At 33.2% G+C, this 17,889-nt stretch overlaps 2 protein-coding genes across 2 annotated transcripts; one reads left to right on the top strand and one right to left on the bottom strand.

The window, feature by feature from the left end:
• Window positions 1-1,927: 1,927 nt before the first annotated feature.
• Window positions 1,928-12,787, top strand: LOTGIDRAFT_175076 (hypothetical protein; the record flags this gene model as incomplete). Its single annotated transcript, XM_009055210.1, has 6 exons — window positions 1,928-1,975; window positions 11,158-11,252; window positions 11,632-11,900; window positions 12,167-12,303; window positions 12,470-12,524; window positions 12,687-12,787. 6 exons carry the CDS (start codon window positions 1,928-1,930, stop codon window positions 12,785-12,787), a joined length of 705 nt encoding a protein of 234 aa, XP_009053458.1.
• Window positions 12,788-13,840: 1,053 nt separating this feature from the next.
• LOTGIDRAFT_175074 (hypothetical protein) lies at window positions 13,841-17,099 on the bottom strand (the record flags this gene model as incomplete). The annotated part of the gene is made up of 7 exons (XM_009055209.1): window positions 13,841-13,950; window positions 14,292-14,346; window positions 14,914-15,056; window positions 15,484-15,767; window positions 15,973-16,067; window positions 16,409-16,539; window positions 17,090-17,099. The coding sequence occupies 7 exons, from the start codon at window positions 17,097-17,099 to the stop codon at window positions 13,841-13,843; spliced, it is 828 nt and encodes a 275-aa protein (XP_009053457.1).
• Between the last annotated feature and the right edge of the window lie 790 nt (window positions 17,100-17,889).

The raw sequence follows: 17,889 nt of genomic DNA, 5'->3' as shown, positions 1-17,889 counted from the left end.
ATTATATTTATAGGATTTGTTGATAAAAAATGTATATAAATTCATTAACAGGTCAGTTAGTGTAGCTTTATAACAGAATATTTTCTATGTTTATTTTCTATGTTTATTTATTTTCTTTGTTTATTTTTTAACTTCAACCATCATTAAACTCTACCTTTATTCTTCTAGAGAATAGTTTTGTGTTTTAGATAATAGCTTTGTGTTTTAGAGAATAGTTTTGTGTTTTATTGAATAGTTTTGTCTTTTAGAGAATAGTTTTGTGTTTTAGAGAATAGTTTTGTGTTTTAGAGAATAGTTTTGTCTTTTAGAGAATAGTTTTGTGTTTTAGAGAATAGTTTTGTGCTTTAGAGAATAGTTTTGTCTTTTATTGAATAGTTTTGTCTTTTAGAGAATAGTTTTGTGTTTTAGAGAATAGTTTTGTGTTTTAGAGAATAGATTTGTCTTTTATTGAATAGTTTTGTCTTTTAGAGAATAGTTTTGTCTTTTAGAGAATAGTTTTGTGTTTTAGAGAATAGATTTGTCTTTTATTGAATAGTTTTGTCTTTTATTGAATAGTTTTGTCTTTTAGAGAATAGTTTTGTGTTTTATTGAATAGTTTTGTCTTTTAGAGAATAGTTTTGTCTTTTAGAGAATAGTTTTGTCTTTTATTGAATAGTTTTGTGTTTTAGAGAATAGTTTTGTGTTTTAGAGAATAGTTTTGTGTTTTAGAGAATAGATTTGTCTTTTATTGAATAGTTTTGTCACTTAGAGAATAGTTTTGTGTTTTAGAGAATAGTTTTGTGTTTTAGAGAATAGATTTGTCTTTTATTGAATAGTTTTGTCTTTTATTGAATAGTTTTGTCTTTTAGAGAATAGTTTTGTGTTGTAGAGAATAGTTTTGTGTTTTAGTGAATAGTTTTGTCTTTTATTGAATAGATTTGTCTTTTATTGAATAGTTTTGTGTTTTAGAGAATAGATTTGTGTTTTAGAGAATAGTTTTGTGTTTTATTGAATGGTTTTGTCTTTTAGAGAATAGTTTTGTCTTTTAGAGAATAGTTCTGTGTTTTAGAGAATAGTTTTGTGTTTTAGTGAATAGTTTTGTCTTTTAGAGAATAGTTTTGTGTTTTATTGAATAGTTTTGTCTTTTAGAGAATAGTTTTGTGTTTTAGTGAATAGTTTTGTCTTTTAGAGAATAGTTCTGTGTTTTAGAGAATAGTTTTGTTTTTTAGAGAATAGTTTTGTGTTTTAGAGAATAGTTTTGTCTTTTAGAGAATAGTTTTGTCTTTTATTGAATAGTTTTGTCTTTTAGAGAGTAGTTTTGTGTTTTAGTGAATAGTTTTGTCTTTTAGAATATAGTTCTGTGTTTTAGCGAATAGTTTTGTCTTTTAGAGAATAGTTCTGTGTTTTAGAGAATAGTTTTGTGTTTTAGTGAATAGTTTTGTCTTTTATTGAATAGTTTTGTCTTTTAGAGAATAGTTCTGTGTTTTAGAGAATAGTTTTGTGTTTTAGTGAATAGTTTTGTCTTTTATTGAATAGTTTTGTCTTTTAGAGAATAGTTTTGTGTTTTAGAGAATAGTTTCGTGTTTTAGAGAATAGATTTGTGTTTTAGTGAATAGTTTTGTCTTTTATTGAATAGTTTTGTGTTTTAGTGAATAGTTTTGTCTTTTAGAGAATAGATTTGTGTTTTAGAGAATAGTTTTGTCTTTTATTGAATAGTTTTCTCTTCTATTGAATAGTTTCTGTGTTTTCGAAAATAGTTTTGTCTTTTAGAGAATAGTTTTGTGTTTTATTGAATAGTTTTGTCTTTTATTGAATAGTTTTGTGTTTTAGAGAATAGTTTTGTCTTTTAGAGAATAGTTCTGTGTTTTAGAGAATAGATTTGTGTTTTAGAGAATAGATTTGTGTTTTAGAGAATAGATTATCTCTGTGATAATATCAATGATGAGTAATGAATTTTTTACGTGATCTGAGTAATATTATTGGTAGGTATACGTCAGTTAGACACTAGTACTTCCCCACTCCCCGCCTCTTTGCCCCCACCCAAAAAGAGTTCGTCAGTCCACTGTCACACGTGCATGTCGCAAAGAGTTTCCTACAAACAATAAAATATTTTTTCTCACAGTAAAAGGATGCAGCTGGCTAATCGAGTTTTTTTTATCAGATTAATTTGAGTTTTCTACGCTTTGGATAAAGAGCCCTGGACAGGCCAGGTTGATTCCATTTGAATCAGATTGTAATCTGTTAATCAACCAACCTCAAAAATACCTCAATTTGGCGTTCCCTTTATTCCAGATTTGTTAGAGAAAATGTCTGAGCACTAATCGTAATTGTTGAGTGAAAATAAACTTAGCGAACTCGAGTTAAACTAAAACAAACTATAACAGTAGAATTCTGTGGGTTGGTGTATATTTCAGTTGATATATTTCTATATGATAATATGATGTATGTATGTTTTTCTTCTTAAACAATATATCTACTCTATGTGTTAAGAGCATTCCATCACCAAGTTTCACTGTTTCTAAAGTGTATATGTGTCTTCTTGCTAGCTTTTTCTCAAATCTGACTGTATACTGTTGACTGTCATTACTCGTGTCTGATATATAAACTCACAACAGAGAGATAATTTGATAATGTGTACGTCTTACCAGTTACACCATTCTACTATCTATAGATGTATCGGATATATAACATATCATCAGGACGGTTTATTTGGAATATATTTCAGATTAAGGCAGATGGTCAATGTAAGCTAACATAGTGTTTCCGAGGCCTCGCGTGGATTTTAGTTTTTAATTGTTGTATCTTGATCAGTGTTTATCAATGTTTGTTTGTGATGATGTAAAACAAGGAACAATTTTCATTAAGGGGACAAGAGTTTATAATAATTAACTCTAGATACCTCGCAGATTATCTGTTTATTTAGAGGTTTAACGCTATAGGTATCATTGTATTATATTGATATATTGTTTATTGTTTTTCGGATTGTGAGTTGGTTACTGAAGGTTGATGGTACCATGTCGAGATTATGATTCATGATATTTCTTAAAATTAGACTGATTCCTGTCAGTGCTGTGGAAGAAAACTGATATACTTTCTTTGTGATTGGCACCATGACAGATATTCAGTTGTTTTTGAAACCATGGCGTTGTACTGACTTAAAGAGATGCTGTCTTCTTACTGTTCAATAAGTAATAGATTTTCTTATTGTTTATTTTATTATGTTTATTCTATATTTAGGAATAATTGGTGAAAATCAGATTTTGATTCTGAAACTCTGTGGATGTTTTGTTTCATGTAGGAATGTGGTATATCAGATACATTGTGCACTAAGTCTATTTCAAGTTGTTATTCTTAAATATTAATTCTTAGACAGTAGTTATATTATTAACTTCCAAGACGATTTGTTGCCAATAAAATTAGATCATATCTTTATATTTGATTTCCATCTGTGTTTAGTGTGATTCTAACGTTTTTGCACTCAAAACGATGTGACCAACATTTTGAAATGGCGACCATTAAACACTGGGGAAAGAGAGCCACTAAGATTCGGAGTTCGACGCCATATCAACAATGTGTGTAAGTATAACGTCATATCAACAATGTGTGTAAGTATAACGTCATATCAACAATGTGTGTAAGTATAACGTCATATCAGCAATGTGTGTAAGTATAACGTCATATCAGCAATGTGTGTAAGTATAATGTCATATCAGCAATGTGTGTAAATATAACGTCATATCAGCAATGTGTGTAAGTATAAAGTCATATCAGCAATGTGTGTAAGTATAACGTCATATCATCAATGTGTGTAAGTATAACGTCATATCAGCAATGTGTGTAAGTATAAAGTCATATCAGCAATGTGTGTTAAGTATAACGTCATATCAGCAATGTGTGTAAGTATAACGTCATATCAGCAATGTGTGTAAGTATAACGCCATATCAGCAATGTGTGTAAGTATAACGTCATATCAACAATGTGTGTAAGTATAACGTCATATCAGCAATGTGTGTAAGTATAATGTCATATCAGCAATGTGTGTAAGTATAACGTCATATGGGCAATGGGTGTAAGTATAACGTCATATCAGCAATGTGTGTAAGTATAACTTCATATCAACAATGTGTGTAAGTATAACGTCATATCAGCAATGTGTGTAAGTATAACGTCATATCAGCAATGTGTGTAAGTATAACGTCTTATCAACAATGTGTGTAAGTATAACGTCATATCAACAATGTGTTTAAGTATAACGTCATTTCGGCAATGTGTGTAAGTATAACGTCATATCAGCAATGTGTGTAAGTATAACGTCATTTCAGCAATGTGTGTAAGTATAACGTCATATCGTTAATGTGTTTAAGTATAAAGTCATATCAGCAATGTTTGTAAGTATAACGTCATATCAACAATGTGTGTAAGTATAACGTCATATCGGCAATGTCTAAAGGTATGACGTCATATCAGAGATATTTAAGTATAACTTCCGTCATAAAGACGATGTATGTTATAACTTAATGCTTGTCATAGGGTTTAGGCCCATTCTTTTATGAAAATACATGTATCTCTAAAAATACCCGTATAATAGAGAAGAATTTCATCACTGTCAGAACAATGGTTATCCAAGAACTTGCCAAATTATCATTTAGTGGAATATTTATTACTACAGTGCCACCATAATCATAAACCCAAACCTTTTGTCTCAATTTGATTTTTTTTGATGCAAACGCCATCTGGACCACCCCACCAATTATCGCTTACCAGCTTTAAGGAATGTTCTGTTCTGATTTTTTTAACCGACATGTAATTTTGTTTATCATGGTGTCTTAAATTCTGTTGTCAGATAATTTCATAATAAGAATATTAATCGAGAAATAAACACATCATCTATCTAAGTATTGTATATTCAGTATTTAGATTTTGATACATGGTCAGGAATTTATCTGAAAGAAATATATGAAATATTAATTGACTAGAGCTCAGGATCAATGAACGGTACCGCAGCGAATATATATTTTTATTGAGAGTGTACCCTTCTCGAAATTTCCGTTAAATTTGAAACTAATCAATATTCGTTTTGCTATTTTTCAGTTCATTGACGAAGGATGTGATTTTGAAGAAAACGTTTATGTGTATCGTCATCCTCGCTTTGGTTCTGTGTCTTCTCATCTACAGCCATTCGACATTAACTTCCGGTTCCGGCCACCATTTACTCAGTCAAAATCTCAACTGGCGACACCTAGTGGGAAATATTTCTGAGAAAGCTAGTGATGTGCCGACTAAAATTCTCGATAAAATTCCATTCCTATCTCGGTTTATAGATGATTCTCAGGAAGATGTGATTGATTTGGAACAAGAGGTACCTAGAGAAACTCCGTTACAGTCGACCACAGACAATATTCTGGAGGAAATTGAAAAAAAAATCAAAAATTTAGAAAAGGAGAAAAAAAGTGTCAGTGATAAAAATCAGAAATATTTAATCTACCTGTGTGACGATACAGCTTGGTGTGGGGGATGGGGCGACAGACAACGAGGAATCGTTTCCCTCTATTTATTATCTTTAGCGTATAACAGATCATTTGGTGTTCGAATGACGTCACCGTGTGATATCTCCCAGTTTTATGAACCAAATGAAATCTCGTGGTTGGTGACTGACGCTGATTTAAAAAATAAGACATCGAGAGTGATTTATTCGATTGATTCTGACCCGTCGCAAGTTGATGAGAAAGATTCGCTTAAAGAGGAAGTCGTGTATATTCAGACCAATATGGACACTATACGGGTAGTGAGAGAACAATTCAAAAACAAAATGCCGAAATTTGTCTTAAATAGAAACAGACCGGCGATATTCCGCCGAGTTTGGAAACAATTAATGAAACCAACTCAACGTTTACAAAAACGTATTGATAATCTAATCTATAGCGGAAGTACTGATGGTCCCCTGGTTTGTGCGCATGTCAGAATAGGATTTAGTAAATATCTACGAAACGACCCCCCGCGGCTTCAGCTAGAAAGTGTCGAAACGGTCTGGAAATTTATGGAAAAATTCAAAAAAGTGCGGAAGTATTTCGTTGCTACTGATAATGATGACGTGAGAAAATTAGCACGTGAAAGATTTGGAAGTTTGTACGTAGATACGGGAGGAACTATTTTACATATTGATAGACAGAGGAAGAAAGACGAGGCGTGCGAAGGCTTTGAGACGGCCATATTGGACCAGCTGATTCTGACGAACTGTGATATTTTAGTTGTTAGTGCCAGTAATTTTAGTATTCGTGGTGCCATGCTCAAAACAGTTCTCAGAGGAATTTACATGTTTGATGGAAAAAATATCGAAGCTTACAGTCCCATGAACCATTTTAGGAGTCGGCGCCATGTTGGGCTTCATTTTGGATTTTATAAATCTCCTCATATTGTTAGAGTTGGACAGAAACTTGTAAAAATTCATATTCTTCCTTCTTGATTATTCATCATCATCATCATCATCATCATCATCATCATCATTTCAACAACAATTATTATTTTTATTATTATACAAAATAAAGTTCACAAGATATTGTCACATCATCTGTTTTTCAACATTTTCTGGTCTGGCTCTGTGACACAGGTCGACCATATTTCGACCAAGAAATTTTGAAGTAGTTTTCCGTCTTGCCTTGTAAACATTTTACTCTCTCGTAATTTTTTTTTTGCCTCGAAGAGTTTTACTCGGCAATTTCCACGACAAATACACAATGAGACTGACAGTGCTGTCATCGTGCGGAGAAACACAGATGAGCATGATACGGTGCTGAAAACTCACCGAGGTTAACGCGGCGTTGAAATTCACCTAACATAACATGGCGTTGAAAACTCACTGAGGTTAACGTGTTGTTGAAAACTCACCGAGGTTAACGTGTTGTTGAAAACTCACCGAGGTTAACGTGTTGTTGAAAACTCACCGAGGTTAACGTGTTGTTGAAAACTCACTGAGGTTAACGTGTTGTTGAAAACTCACGGAGGTTAACGTGTTGTTGAAAACTCACCGAGGTTAACGTGTTGTTGAAAACTCACCGAGGTTAACGTGTTGTTGAAAACTCACTGAGGTTAACGTGTTGTTGAAAACTCACTGATGTTAACGTGTTGTTGAAAACACACTGAGGTTAACGTGTTGTTAAAAGCTTACCGAGGTTAACGTGTCGTTGAAAACTCACATAAAATAATGTGGCGTTGAAAATTTCCCGAGGATAACGCGACGTTGAAAACTCGCCAAGGAAGACGCGGCATGGAAAACTCACTCAGGAAGTACCTGAATCTTTACTTCATGTAATACAAACATCTAAAATGTGGATCAAGTAATGTTCAAAGCGTGTCAGCTGACTTACATTCTATTATTAAATATTGACCTACTGACAACTCGGACACGTAAAAATATAATATGATAAAGATCGTGACTGGAAGAAGAAATGAGGTCATTATTAAAATAACGAATATAAAACACCAACAGATTACTGGTTGACGACATCAGACTAATTCAGATAAACACCTGATGTTTCACATCTAGTACAACTATTTACAGACTTTTAACAAAATATATATCAGTCTCAGACAAATTAAAATAATAATGATAGTGAATAATGAAAAAATGGCTGATAATGGACAGAGATATATTCAACTCATTTGTTTTGAATTTGTCAAGAATCATTCGATTGGTTCAAGCAGAGGTCATTAGGTTGGATCAAAGGTCATTCAACAAGAGCGGGTCCTTAAGACTCGGGTGACTAAAATAAAAGCTTACAAAAAACGGAACGAATTCTAATCAGATCAAAATGCTCATTTTCCGGATGAAAATAACATATTAAACGACGGCCCCATTTATTTATTGGTAAGTAGGGGGGTAGTGTTTTTAAAGACGAAAGTTGAGTGGACAAGACAGAAAAACATCAGACTATCTCAAATCGTCAAATCGATTAGGGTCGGCAAGTGTTTCAGGTACACAATCATCACGGCAGCTTGTTTCAGAAATTTCAAAATTGCTCTGAAAGTTAATCTCCTATGTTAATTGCTCACCCTTAAACTGATTCAATGGCGTCCGAGTTAAAATCATTAAATATAACAGAGTTACTCTGTATAAATATAGTTCAATATAACAGAGTTACTCTGTATAAATATAGTTCAATAGTTCAATATAACAGAGTAACTCTGTATAAATATAGTTCAATAGTTCAATATAACAGAGTAACTCTGTATAAATATAGTTTAATAGTTCAATATAACAGAGTTACTCTGTATAAATATAGTTCAATAGTTCAATACAACATAGTTACTCTGTATAAATATAGTTCAATAGTTCAATATAACAGAGTTACTCTGTATAAATATAGTTCAATAGTTCAATACAACATAGTTACTCTGTATAAATATAGTTCAATATAACAGAGTTACTCTGTATAAAAATAGTTCAATATAACAGAGTTACTCTGTATAAATATAGTTCAATATAACAGAGTTACTCTGTATAAATATAGTTCAATAGTTCAATATAACAGAGTTACTCTGTATAAATATAGTTCAATAGTTCAATATAACAGAGTAACTCTGGTTACTCTGTATAAATATAGTTCAATAGTTCAATATAACAGAGTTACTCTGTATAAATATAGTTCAATAGTTCAATATAACAGAGTTACTCTGTATAAATATAGTTCAATAGTTCAATACAACATAGTTACTCTGTATAAATATAGTTCAATAGTTCAATATAACAGAGTTACTCTGTATAAATATAGTAAAAATAGTTCAATATAAAAGAGTTACTCTGTATAAATATAGTTCAATAGTAACAAGGTTATTCCTGCAAGAAGTAGAACATAAAATGCAAAAATAAATTGACTTTTTACACATCTAGCTCTGATTATGATTTTTTTTTATGATCTTTGATTCCAAAATACAAAGCTTTACTTTAAAGGGATATAGGCATCTAGTTATTTATTTTATCAGTTGATAGAACTCAAAGGGATATAGGCATCTAGTTATTTATTTTATCAGTTGATAGAACTCAAAGGGATATAGGCATCTAGTTATTTATTTCATCAATTGATAGAACTCAAAGGGATATAGGCATCTAGTTATTTATTTCATCAATTGATAGAACTCAAAGGGATATAGGCATCTAGTTATTTATTTCATCAATTGATAGAACTCAAAGGGATATAGGCATCTAGTTATTTATTTCATCAATTGATAGAACTCAAAGGGATATAGGGATATAGAGCTCAAATTAAACTTTTAGTGTATATTATATTGAAAGGGAAATAATTATCTAGATTGGGCGGATCCAGGTTTACGTCCAAGGGGGGCGAAATATCTGAGGTTGCTCGAATTGGAAACCTAGTTATGAGGTTTTTGCTCGGAAATCATGCCTTCGGGGCTGTTTGGGGTGGGTGGGAGTGGGTCATCCCTCTGTTGCCTGTTTCTGTAATTTGATGTATTGTTAAATTTGAACTTGCCAATAACTTACTCTTTCCACTTTGTCGTTTAGTTCTGATCTAGGATGGTTATCGAATTCAGCTTTTTTTGGCCTCCTGATTTTATTTTATCGGCTAATGTACTTTGACTAGGGGATTGTGATTTGTATAGGTACATCTCAAGTTTTCTACTTGTGAAGAAATAAGTTGAAAATGCATACCGTCATGACATTAACGACGTGTTCGAACACCCAGAAATCTCACGTGATAAAACATGGCACATGCATGTGTACATTCTGTGAATATAAAGGAATAATTTCTAAAATAGATCGAGACTAGATGTAAAATGTAAGATCTGACCTACCCTGGCTGATTCGAACATCTGGTCTGATAAGGCCTCGGCCTTGTTCTTTTTTCACCATATAAATACAAAATTCTACATTCAAACTCGCTTTCATATCAGTTTAGTATTTGAAGGACAAAGACAATGCTCGCTTTTTTGAGTTTGTGCCTCTTGGTTGTGGCAGGTAGGCAAATATCTTTATTTAGAAAAACGCTTGGTATTATTGTTTTCTGGGAAAATGATGACAAACTATTCCGGTGTTTTTCAACCCTTTTTGTCTCAGACCGTGTAATAAATTACCAAAGAAATATCTTCAGCCATATGGATAAATACTCGGTGACATGGAATATCGATATGAGAAACCAAATCGCACAGTAACATCAACTGTTCTGGACTATCATGCTTGATAATGTCTTTTTGATATTTGAGTTGGTCAAGAAGAACCACTCTACTCCCACGTTAGTTTGTCAGTTTGTAAAACTTGAACTCCGTTATTCTGACTAATTGACGTTAGTTTTTCAGTTTGTAAAACTTGAACTCCGTTATTCTGACTAATTGACGTTAGTTTGTCAGTTTGTAAAACTTGAACTCCGTTATTCTGACTAATTGACGTTAGTTTGTCAGTTTGTAAAACTTGAACTCCGTTATTCTGACTAATTGACGTTAGTTTGTCAGTTTGTAAAACTTGAACTCCGTTATTCTGACTAATTGACGTTAGTTTGTCAGTTTGTAAAACTTGAACTCCGTTATTGTGTCTTATTGTAGCCTCTGCCAAAGAAAGAATTACCAGCAGTAATAACTGTGCCACTGCCCTGAATTCTAATCCACTGATTGTTGGTGGTCAGGAGGTGTCTCCCAGATACAAATACCCATTTATTGTGAGTATCTTTTCATATATTCACTAAGTAGGACATATATATTTTTGCACGTACAGGGGCCACTAAATATCATCAGTCTAAATGAATTCTAAGTAGATCTTCCTGAGCAAAAAAAACACTGTTCTTGCAGAAAATTCTGTCTGTTTTGAACCTTCTAAGGAAACACATTTAGTAAAAACACTTGGGCGAGACTTTGTAAATAGAAATTTCTCAAAGGCGTTAATCTGTTGTACATTGTACACTGCGTGGCGTTACAAAATAACAAATCGTATTAAAACAGAACACGGTAGAGAAGATCATAACGCAAAACATAGTTTGAAACTAAGGTCAAACACAAATAACAAAGTCGATGTTCCTTGTCGACTATATGTCATTGTGAAGAGGATGGAGTTGATTGGCTGAAAATATCAAACCAAACATTCCCTACCCTCATTCTGACTATTGCTCTAAATTTAAACCCTACAAAAACAGTTTAGAGTGAGTTAATAATGTGTAATATTTATTTTCCAGGGTTCTTTGAGAAGATCTAACTCTCACATCTGTGGAGGTTCCCTGGTCAAATCTCAGAGTGGAACTCAATACTATATCACTGCTGCTCATTGTGTGTAAGTATATATTTATCTCTATATCAGGAATTATCAATACCAAGACGTTTGACCATTGACGAGCTGGTAGATAGGCTCCTTAGTGAACTAGTGAGTTACTATCCTTGTATTCAGGAAAGATCACTGCTCAGAAGTTCGGTCAAGGACCAGCTGGTTAGGAAGATCCTTAAACTGTGAACCTAAGTTGTTATTCTTGTAAATGTAAAAACAAAAAGACTAAAGGCTCGCGATAATAAATATTTTAACTTTGTAAACTCTAGACTTAACCCTCCTTGCAATCAGAGTAAATAGAACATGTCGTAATGGGTTTATATAAAGTTTCCTTGTAATTATCACCATCAAACAAATGATGTCTTATATTATCATATGTTAACTTTAGATATGGTGGCAACGCCAACAGTTACTCTGTGAAATTCGGAAGTCACTTTAGAACTACCAGTGAAAGTGGATCCGTCACCAGAAGTGTCTCTAAGATTACCATGCATCCAAACTACAACGCCCAGAACTTGAGAAACGATATTGCTGTATTGACTTTGTCCAGTCAAGTCACCGAATCTGACAGAATTAAACCAATCTGCTGGGCCAGTCGAGGATACACCAATAATGAAGAAGCTATTGTTATCGGTTGGGGAACTTTAACCGAGGGCGGTAAATACAACTTATTCTGATCTTGATCACGCTGAAGTGCTTTTGACAGGGATATTGAAATATAATGGAGTTTTACGCCGTACTATGTTACTATGTTACAATGTTACTATGTTACTATGTTACAATGTTTCAAAGTTACAATGTTACTATGTTACAATGTTACTATGTTACAATGTTACAATGTTACTGTGTTACTATGTTACAATGTTACTATGTTACTATGTCTTCTTTCAAAGAATCACATGGTGACAATGTTACTATTTCAGGTTCTTCCCCTAATAACCTCCAGGAAGTGAGTAAACCAATCCTCTCCACCAGTTCTTGCTCTAGTCTGGTCAGTGGATTCGATTCTAACACTATGTTGTGTTCTGGTTTAATCAATGGTGGTAAAGATGCTTGCCAGGTAAGTTTAGAATATCTCGGTACGATAAGTGTTACGAAAGATCTTGGTAATAAGTAAAGAAATGTTTACAAATGTCAAGGTATGATGTAAGTATGTTACGTAATATCAGTAATATTTCTATATATATATATATGTTTATAATGATATTAACTATTGTATATTACAGGGTGACAGTGGAGGACCTTTATTCACATCCCGAGGTGGTATTTATGAACTTACAGGTGAGTTGTCTTACACTTAGTCACCGCGAGAGTTGAGCAGTTGAGGGATACACGTGGGTTCTTATATATACTGTCCCGAAATTGACCCTAACCTCTCCAGTCGCTATCTGACAACCATACGTTTACCCCGTGTCTAATATTTTTCATCCTTTATATTTCCAGGTGTTGTAAGCTGGGGTTACGGCTGTGCCAGACCCAATAACCCTGGAGTATACGCTGATACTTATAAACTCGGATCCTGGGTAGATTCCATCATCAACTAGACGAAATCTAGAGAGTTCACAATGTTTTTTCAATAAACTGTCAGTTATGATATATGTTGTTCCATTCTTAGCCAAATGCCCCAAACTAATTAATAATATCGCAATTAAGAAACTGTTTTGTTACTTATTCATTGTTTCCACTTGAAATGAATTGTTCACAACGTTTCGACAATTTATATTCTTACTAGGCCTCGATGGACAATCTTCGTGTCTTATAAGCTGACGATGAGAACTAAAAATGGTTCAAGGGTAACCACTCTGCTGTTCTTGCAAGGCGATATTATTTCCTTCTATGTAGTAACTTTTTCTCGTTACAACTGTCGACGGCATAGAAAAGACAATGCAACATAATAGAACATAATTATACACATGATAAATGAACCATATCATTGTTAATAAGCTATGTAAAAATACACAAGATTAAGTCAAGGACAATAACTCTGTAATAACTCGTCACATAGTGATTTGGATCACAATTCAACCAATTCAAGACATTTTCAATCGACAAACATCTAATAAGTAATATCGACCTTTCGTCAATCAATAGACTTGGTCGATCATAAACGAAATTTCGTCGAGCAGTAACGTTCTTTAAGATGTAACGACATTCCGATAAGCAATTAGGTTGGGCAACAACTGCCTTACGCCAAGCATAAAAAATCTCTCTACTTCGTCGAGCAATAAAAACTTCCTGTCGACAACGTCATAATCAACCTTTTGTCGAGCAGTAACGGACTTACGTTGAGGCATTATGACCATCCGACGAACTATACTCAACCATTGTGATAGCTTTCGGTTAAACAGAACCGTAAGAACAGAACAGAAAGGATCTTCCGTCTAGCAGTAACGACGATACTTAGATTATGTCTTACGCCAAGCAATAAAGATCCCTCAACTTCAAACCCCAATCGTTTGTGGCCGAAAGTTTATCGCTCTTTTGAAAAGCCACCATGAGATCATATTTGTCAAGTCTTTATATGCAACTAGCAACTCCACCTGAAATCTTAATGTCAATGTTCAAAAGCCAATGAAGTATTTATTTTAAATAGAACCTCAAACACTATTGATGACAGACTCTACCCAGGGTTTCAGGTCCCAACAGTCTGTATAAACACCAGGGGAGTTCGGTCTACCGCATCCATTCAACCCAAAACTTGTTATTCCTGAAATTATCATAATAACATGGCATTAATTCGGGAGAATTTACAACATAACATTTACCAAACAATCTGCCAACAAGTTAGACGATGATTTAAACTTTAATTCTCACTGCAGAAAAATGCCAGGGTTAAAAAGAATCTGTTGGCTAGTTGGCAAGTTTGTTTGGTTTGCTCCAACCCCAGAAGCACGGCAAACTGTCATTGTACCTAGTTTGGTGTGTTCTAGTCTAATGCTGACCATAGAAAACTTTTATTTTGTTTAGCAATCTGAGAGCTAGTTGGTCGTGATATCCCATTCTGACCACTGGAAACTGATTTTTTAGAACGGTAAGTAAACAGCTCACCTACTAACTGCCAGTGTCCGTGACGGTGACAAAAGAATGGACCACCACTGTCACGCTGAAATATTTCAAGACGGAATCTAGGATAAACATTATCATGTAGATATATGGTATCATGGTCGATCGTGTGATTACGACGAAGAGGACGATAATGCAGATGATGATGCAGATGGCGACGACGACGATGATGATACAAACGGTGATGATGATGTTACAAACGGTGATGATGATGTTTACGTGGAGGGGATGATGATGTTTACGTGGAGGGGATGATGATGTTTACGTGGAGGGGATGATGATGTTGACGTGGAGGGGATGATGATGTTGACGTGGAGGGGATGATGATGATGATAACGAATCAAATATGAAATGTCCTGTAGTTTAGTTATAACTGTCTGAATGTGCTGACAGTCTACACGTCTGGCCTAGGTCACAGAGCAATAGATAAGTCTATTAATTATGTGAAAATTAGTAAGTCATTAGTATAATTTTAGTTGAAAAGATACAAACACGTACTATTGTCATAAAATAAACTGTATATAGTAATGGCACCGGTGTATGTATTTGTTGAAGTGCCTAAGATTCAGATGAATTTGAGAGGAAATTAAAAATATTTAAATCTTACAGTACAAGTATCAATACCACCATTATCTACTCCAGAACATAACATTGAATCAGGTTTAAAATTACTGGAACCGAGTTGTTGTGTACATTGAGTATCATCTAGAATTGGTTTTACTGCTTCCTGTAGAGTCTCTGACTCACTTCCTGTTAATACAATATGGTTTGAAATTAAATGGAGCTTTACTTCCTATACATAACTAGTATTTATATAGATATCTAGTTTTATCTCCTCTTGACACAACATGGTTTTAAATACTGAACTTTCGTTTATGGCCTACTGTTGTCTTTTTTAAAATAATATGGTTAGAAAATGTTTAAGAGCTGAAAAGGGTTTGAAATTTGCACATTATTGGGCTTAAAAAATGAAAGGAGTTTTACATCTCATTGTTCAATATATAACTGAAAATTAGAATAAGAATAGAATGGGTTAGCAAGTCGGTAAGACAACTTGGACTATTGATATCATATGGAGTGTTACGTCCTACTGCTCTATATCAGTCTGAGTTAGAGACAATAAGCAAGCCAGTCAGCAGTTGAGCCAGTTGGCTAGAATTTTACACTCTACACTTACCACCTTCAAACAGAGCTCCCCAACCAACCACAGTACAGAATTCTAATGGAACATGATTCTGATTCGCCCAGCAGATTGGACGTATGGTGTCGTTATATAGAGGAATTTCAGTCGTGTTTTTAACTTGCAGTATTCCGATATCGTTTTCAAAAGTATTAGAGTCGAAGTTTGGGTGAGTTGTAATATTGTCGACCTGGAGATATTGTCGATCTGGTTCAACGATAGTTTCAGAGTTAAAATGAGAACCTAATTTTATTATAAATTCATCAGCTGGGATGTTGTCTCTGAAAACAAACAAAGAAACCACCATTTTTTACAAAAATTACAACTGAATGGGTTCTCAAAGGATGTTTTTCTACCAACTGGTCCTTGGACAAACTTCTTGACATGGATATTTATAGATTTACAGCACATTAATTACACTTTAAAGTAGGATAAAGTAGGATAATGTTGATAAAGAAAAGCCAGAGAAAAAGGGAAGTAACTCACACACAATGAGCTGTCGTTATAAAGAAATAATCACTATGTTGATTCTGTATGAGAGAACCAGCACACCAGAAAATACCACGTCTAATTAGCATACCCTGAAATAAACCAGACAATTATTACAGTGGGAACCTCCGAGGTCTGAGTACTGAACAATAAGGAACCTCTTGAAACATCGAGTAGATTCTATATCCTGAGATTCATTCGGATTTCTTGATAGGATTGAGTCAGCTAGTACGGTGTTTTTAAAGGGATTGTAAAGATGTTTTCTAAATATACGAACAAGTGTATCAGCGGCACAATCCAGCAAGCTTTATGTTTCATTGTCATTGCAAAACAATAGACTAAACATTGGAATAGTGCAAGTTGATTTCATCAGTATCCCCGATATTCTTAGGTAGGTAGGTAGATGACAAGTTAACGTTAACGATATTCTTACCACCCAGGGCCATTTATATCTAGGATGAACCTCGGTACCGCCCACTATTAGTTGATTGACCGCTGGACCATTAGCTATACCACAATCTTCAGCTACCAACTGAGTTCCAACTAGACAAAATAACATACAAACTGGAAAATAAACCAGAGTCTGTATCATACATTGATCATACCCATACACTCTTATATTGAACAGTTAATGGGTTCGCCCGTTTCGTTTGCTGGAACAATGGCGGTTAACAGTAGTCAGAATTCCTGACCAGCGAGTTAGCACAACTATGATAGTTGTCTGTGTTCAGAATGCAAATATGACTTAAACGTAATCAAGTTCACCCAAACTAATAAGATATCTCTAGAAATAGAATCGTTTTACCTGAAAGGCATATCAAAACAAATTTCACCATTTTATTATTTTTTATTGTTAGATATTAGATAAGGAAACTAAATCCTTATCAGTGTGAATTGAAGGGGTGCCTGACTACCCTAGATTTTACATTATCAAGAAAACTGAGTAGAGAAACATAGTACTTTGAATCTGTTTTACCCTTCCTATCCCAGCAACGTGCATGATTACAGATATTTTGTAAACCTTCTATATTAAAGGTATACTTCCTCTTAGGATGACCAAAAAATTTAAATTTTTGAATCGCCAAAATGAATCTTTGTTCATCAGTGAATTTACCTGGTGTCATAACTATACAACAGAATCTCTCTATAATCTAATAAATCTATAAAACTAAGTAATATTTCATTAAACTAAGTAATAATTCATTACACTAAGTAATAATTTATTAAACTAAGTAATAATACATTAAACTAAGTAATAATACATTAAACTAAGTAATAATTCATTAAACTAAGTAATAATTCATTAAACTAAGTAATAATACATTAAACTAAGTAATATTTCATTAAACTAAGTAATAATTCATAAAACTAAGTAATATTTCATTAAACTAAGTAATAATTCATTAAACTAAGTAATATTTCATAAAACTAAGTAATAATTCATTAAACTAAGTAATAATTCATTAAACTAAGTAATGATACATTAAACTAAGTAATAATTTATTAAACTAAGTAATGATTCATTAAACTAAGTAATAATTCACTAAACTAAGTAATATTTCATTAAACTAAGTAATAATTTATTAAACTAAGTAATAATTTATTAAACTAAGTAATAATTTATTAAACTAAGTAATAATTCATAAAACTAAGTAATAATTCATTAAACTAAGTAATAATTCATTAAACTAAGTAATTTGAAACATGTTAGAAGTAATCATTAAGTTTAATAGATATATCGTGTTATATAGAGATTCTATTGTTTAATCATGACACCTGGCAAGTCTAACTGATGAATATATACTCTTATTGAATTTAGATATTTTTATATCCACTCTAAGAGGTATTATTCCTTTAATAAGCAATCATGCTATTTATATTCATTTTTATCACAATTTCCCTTATTCCACACTG

Source organism: Lottia gigantea, assembly GCF_000327385.1.
Source record: "Lottia gigantea unplaced genomic scaffold LOTGIsca_238, whole genome shotgun sequence".
NCBI classification, from domain to species: Eukaryota; Metazoa; Mollusca; class Gastropoda; family Lottiidae; genus Lottia; species Lottia gigantea.
This window is presented reverse-complemented; position numbering and strand designations above follow the sequence as displayed.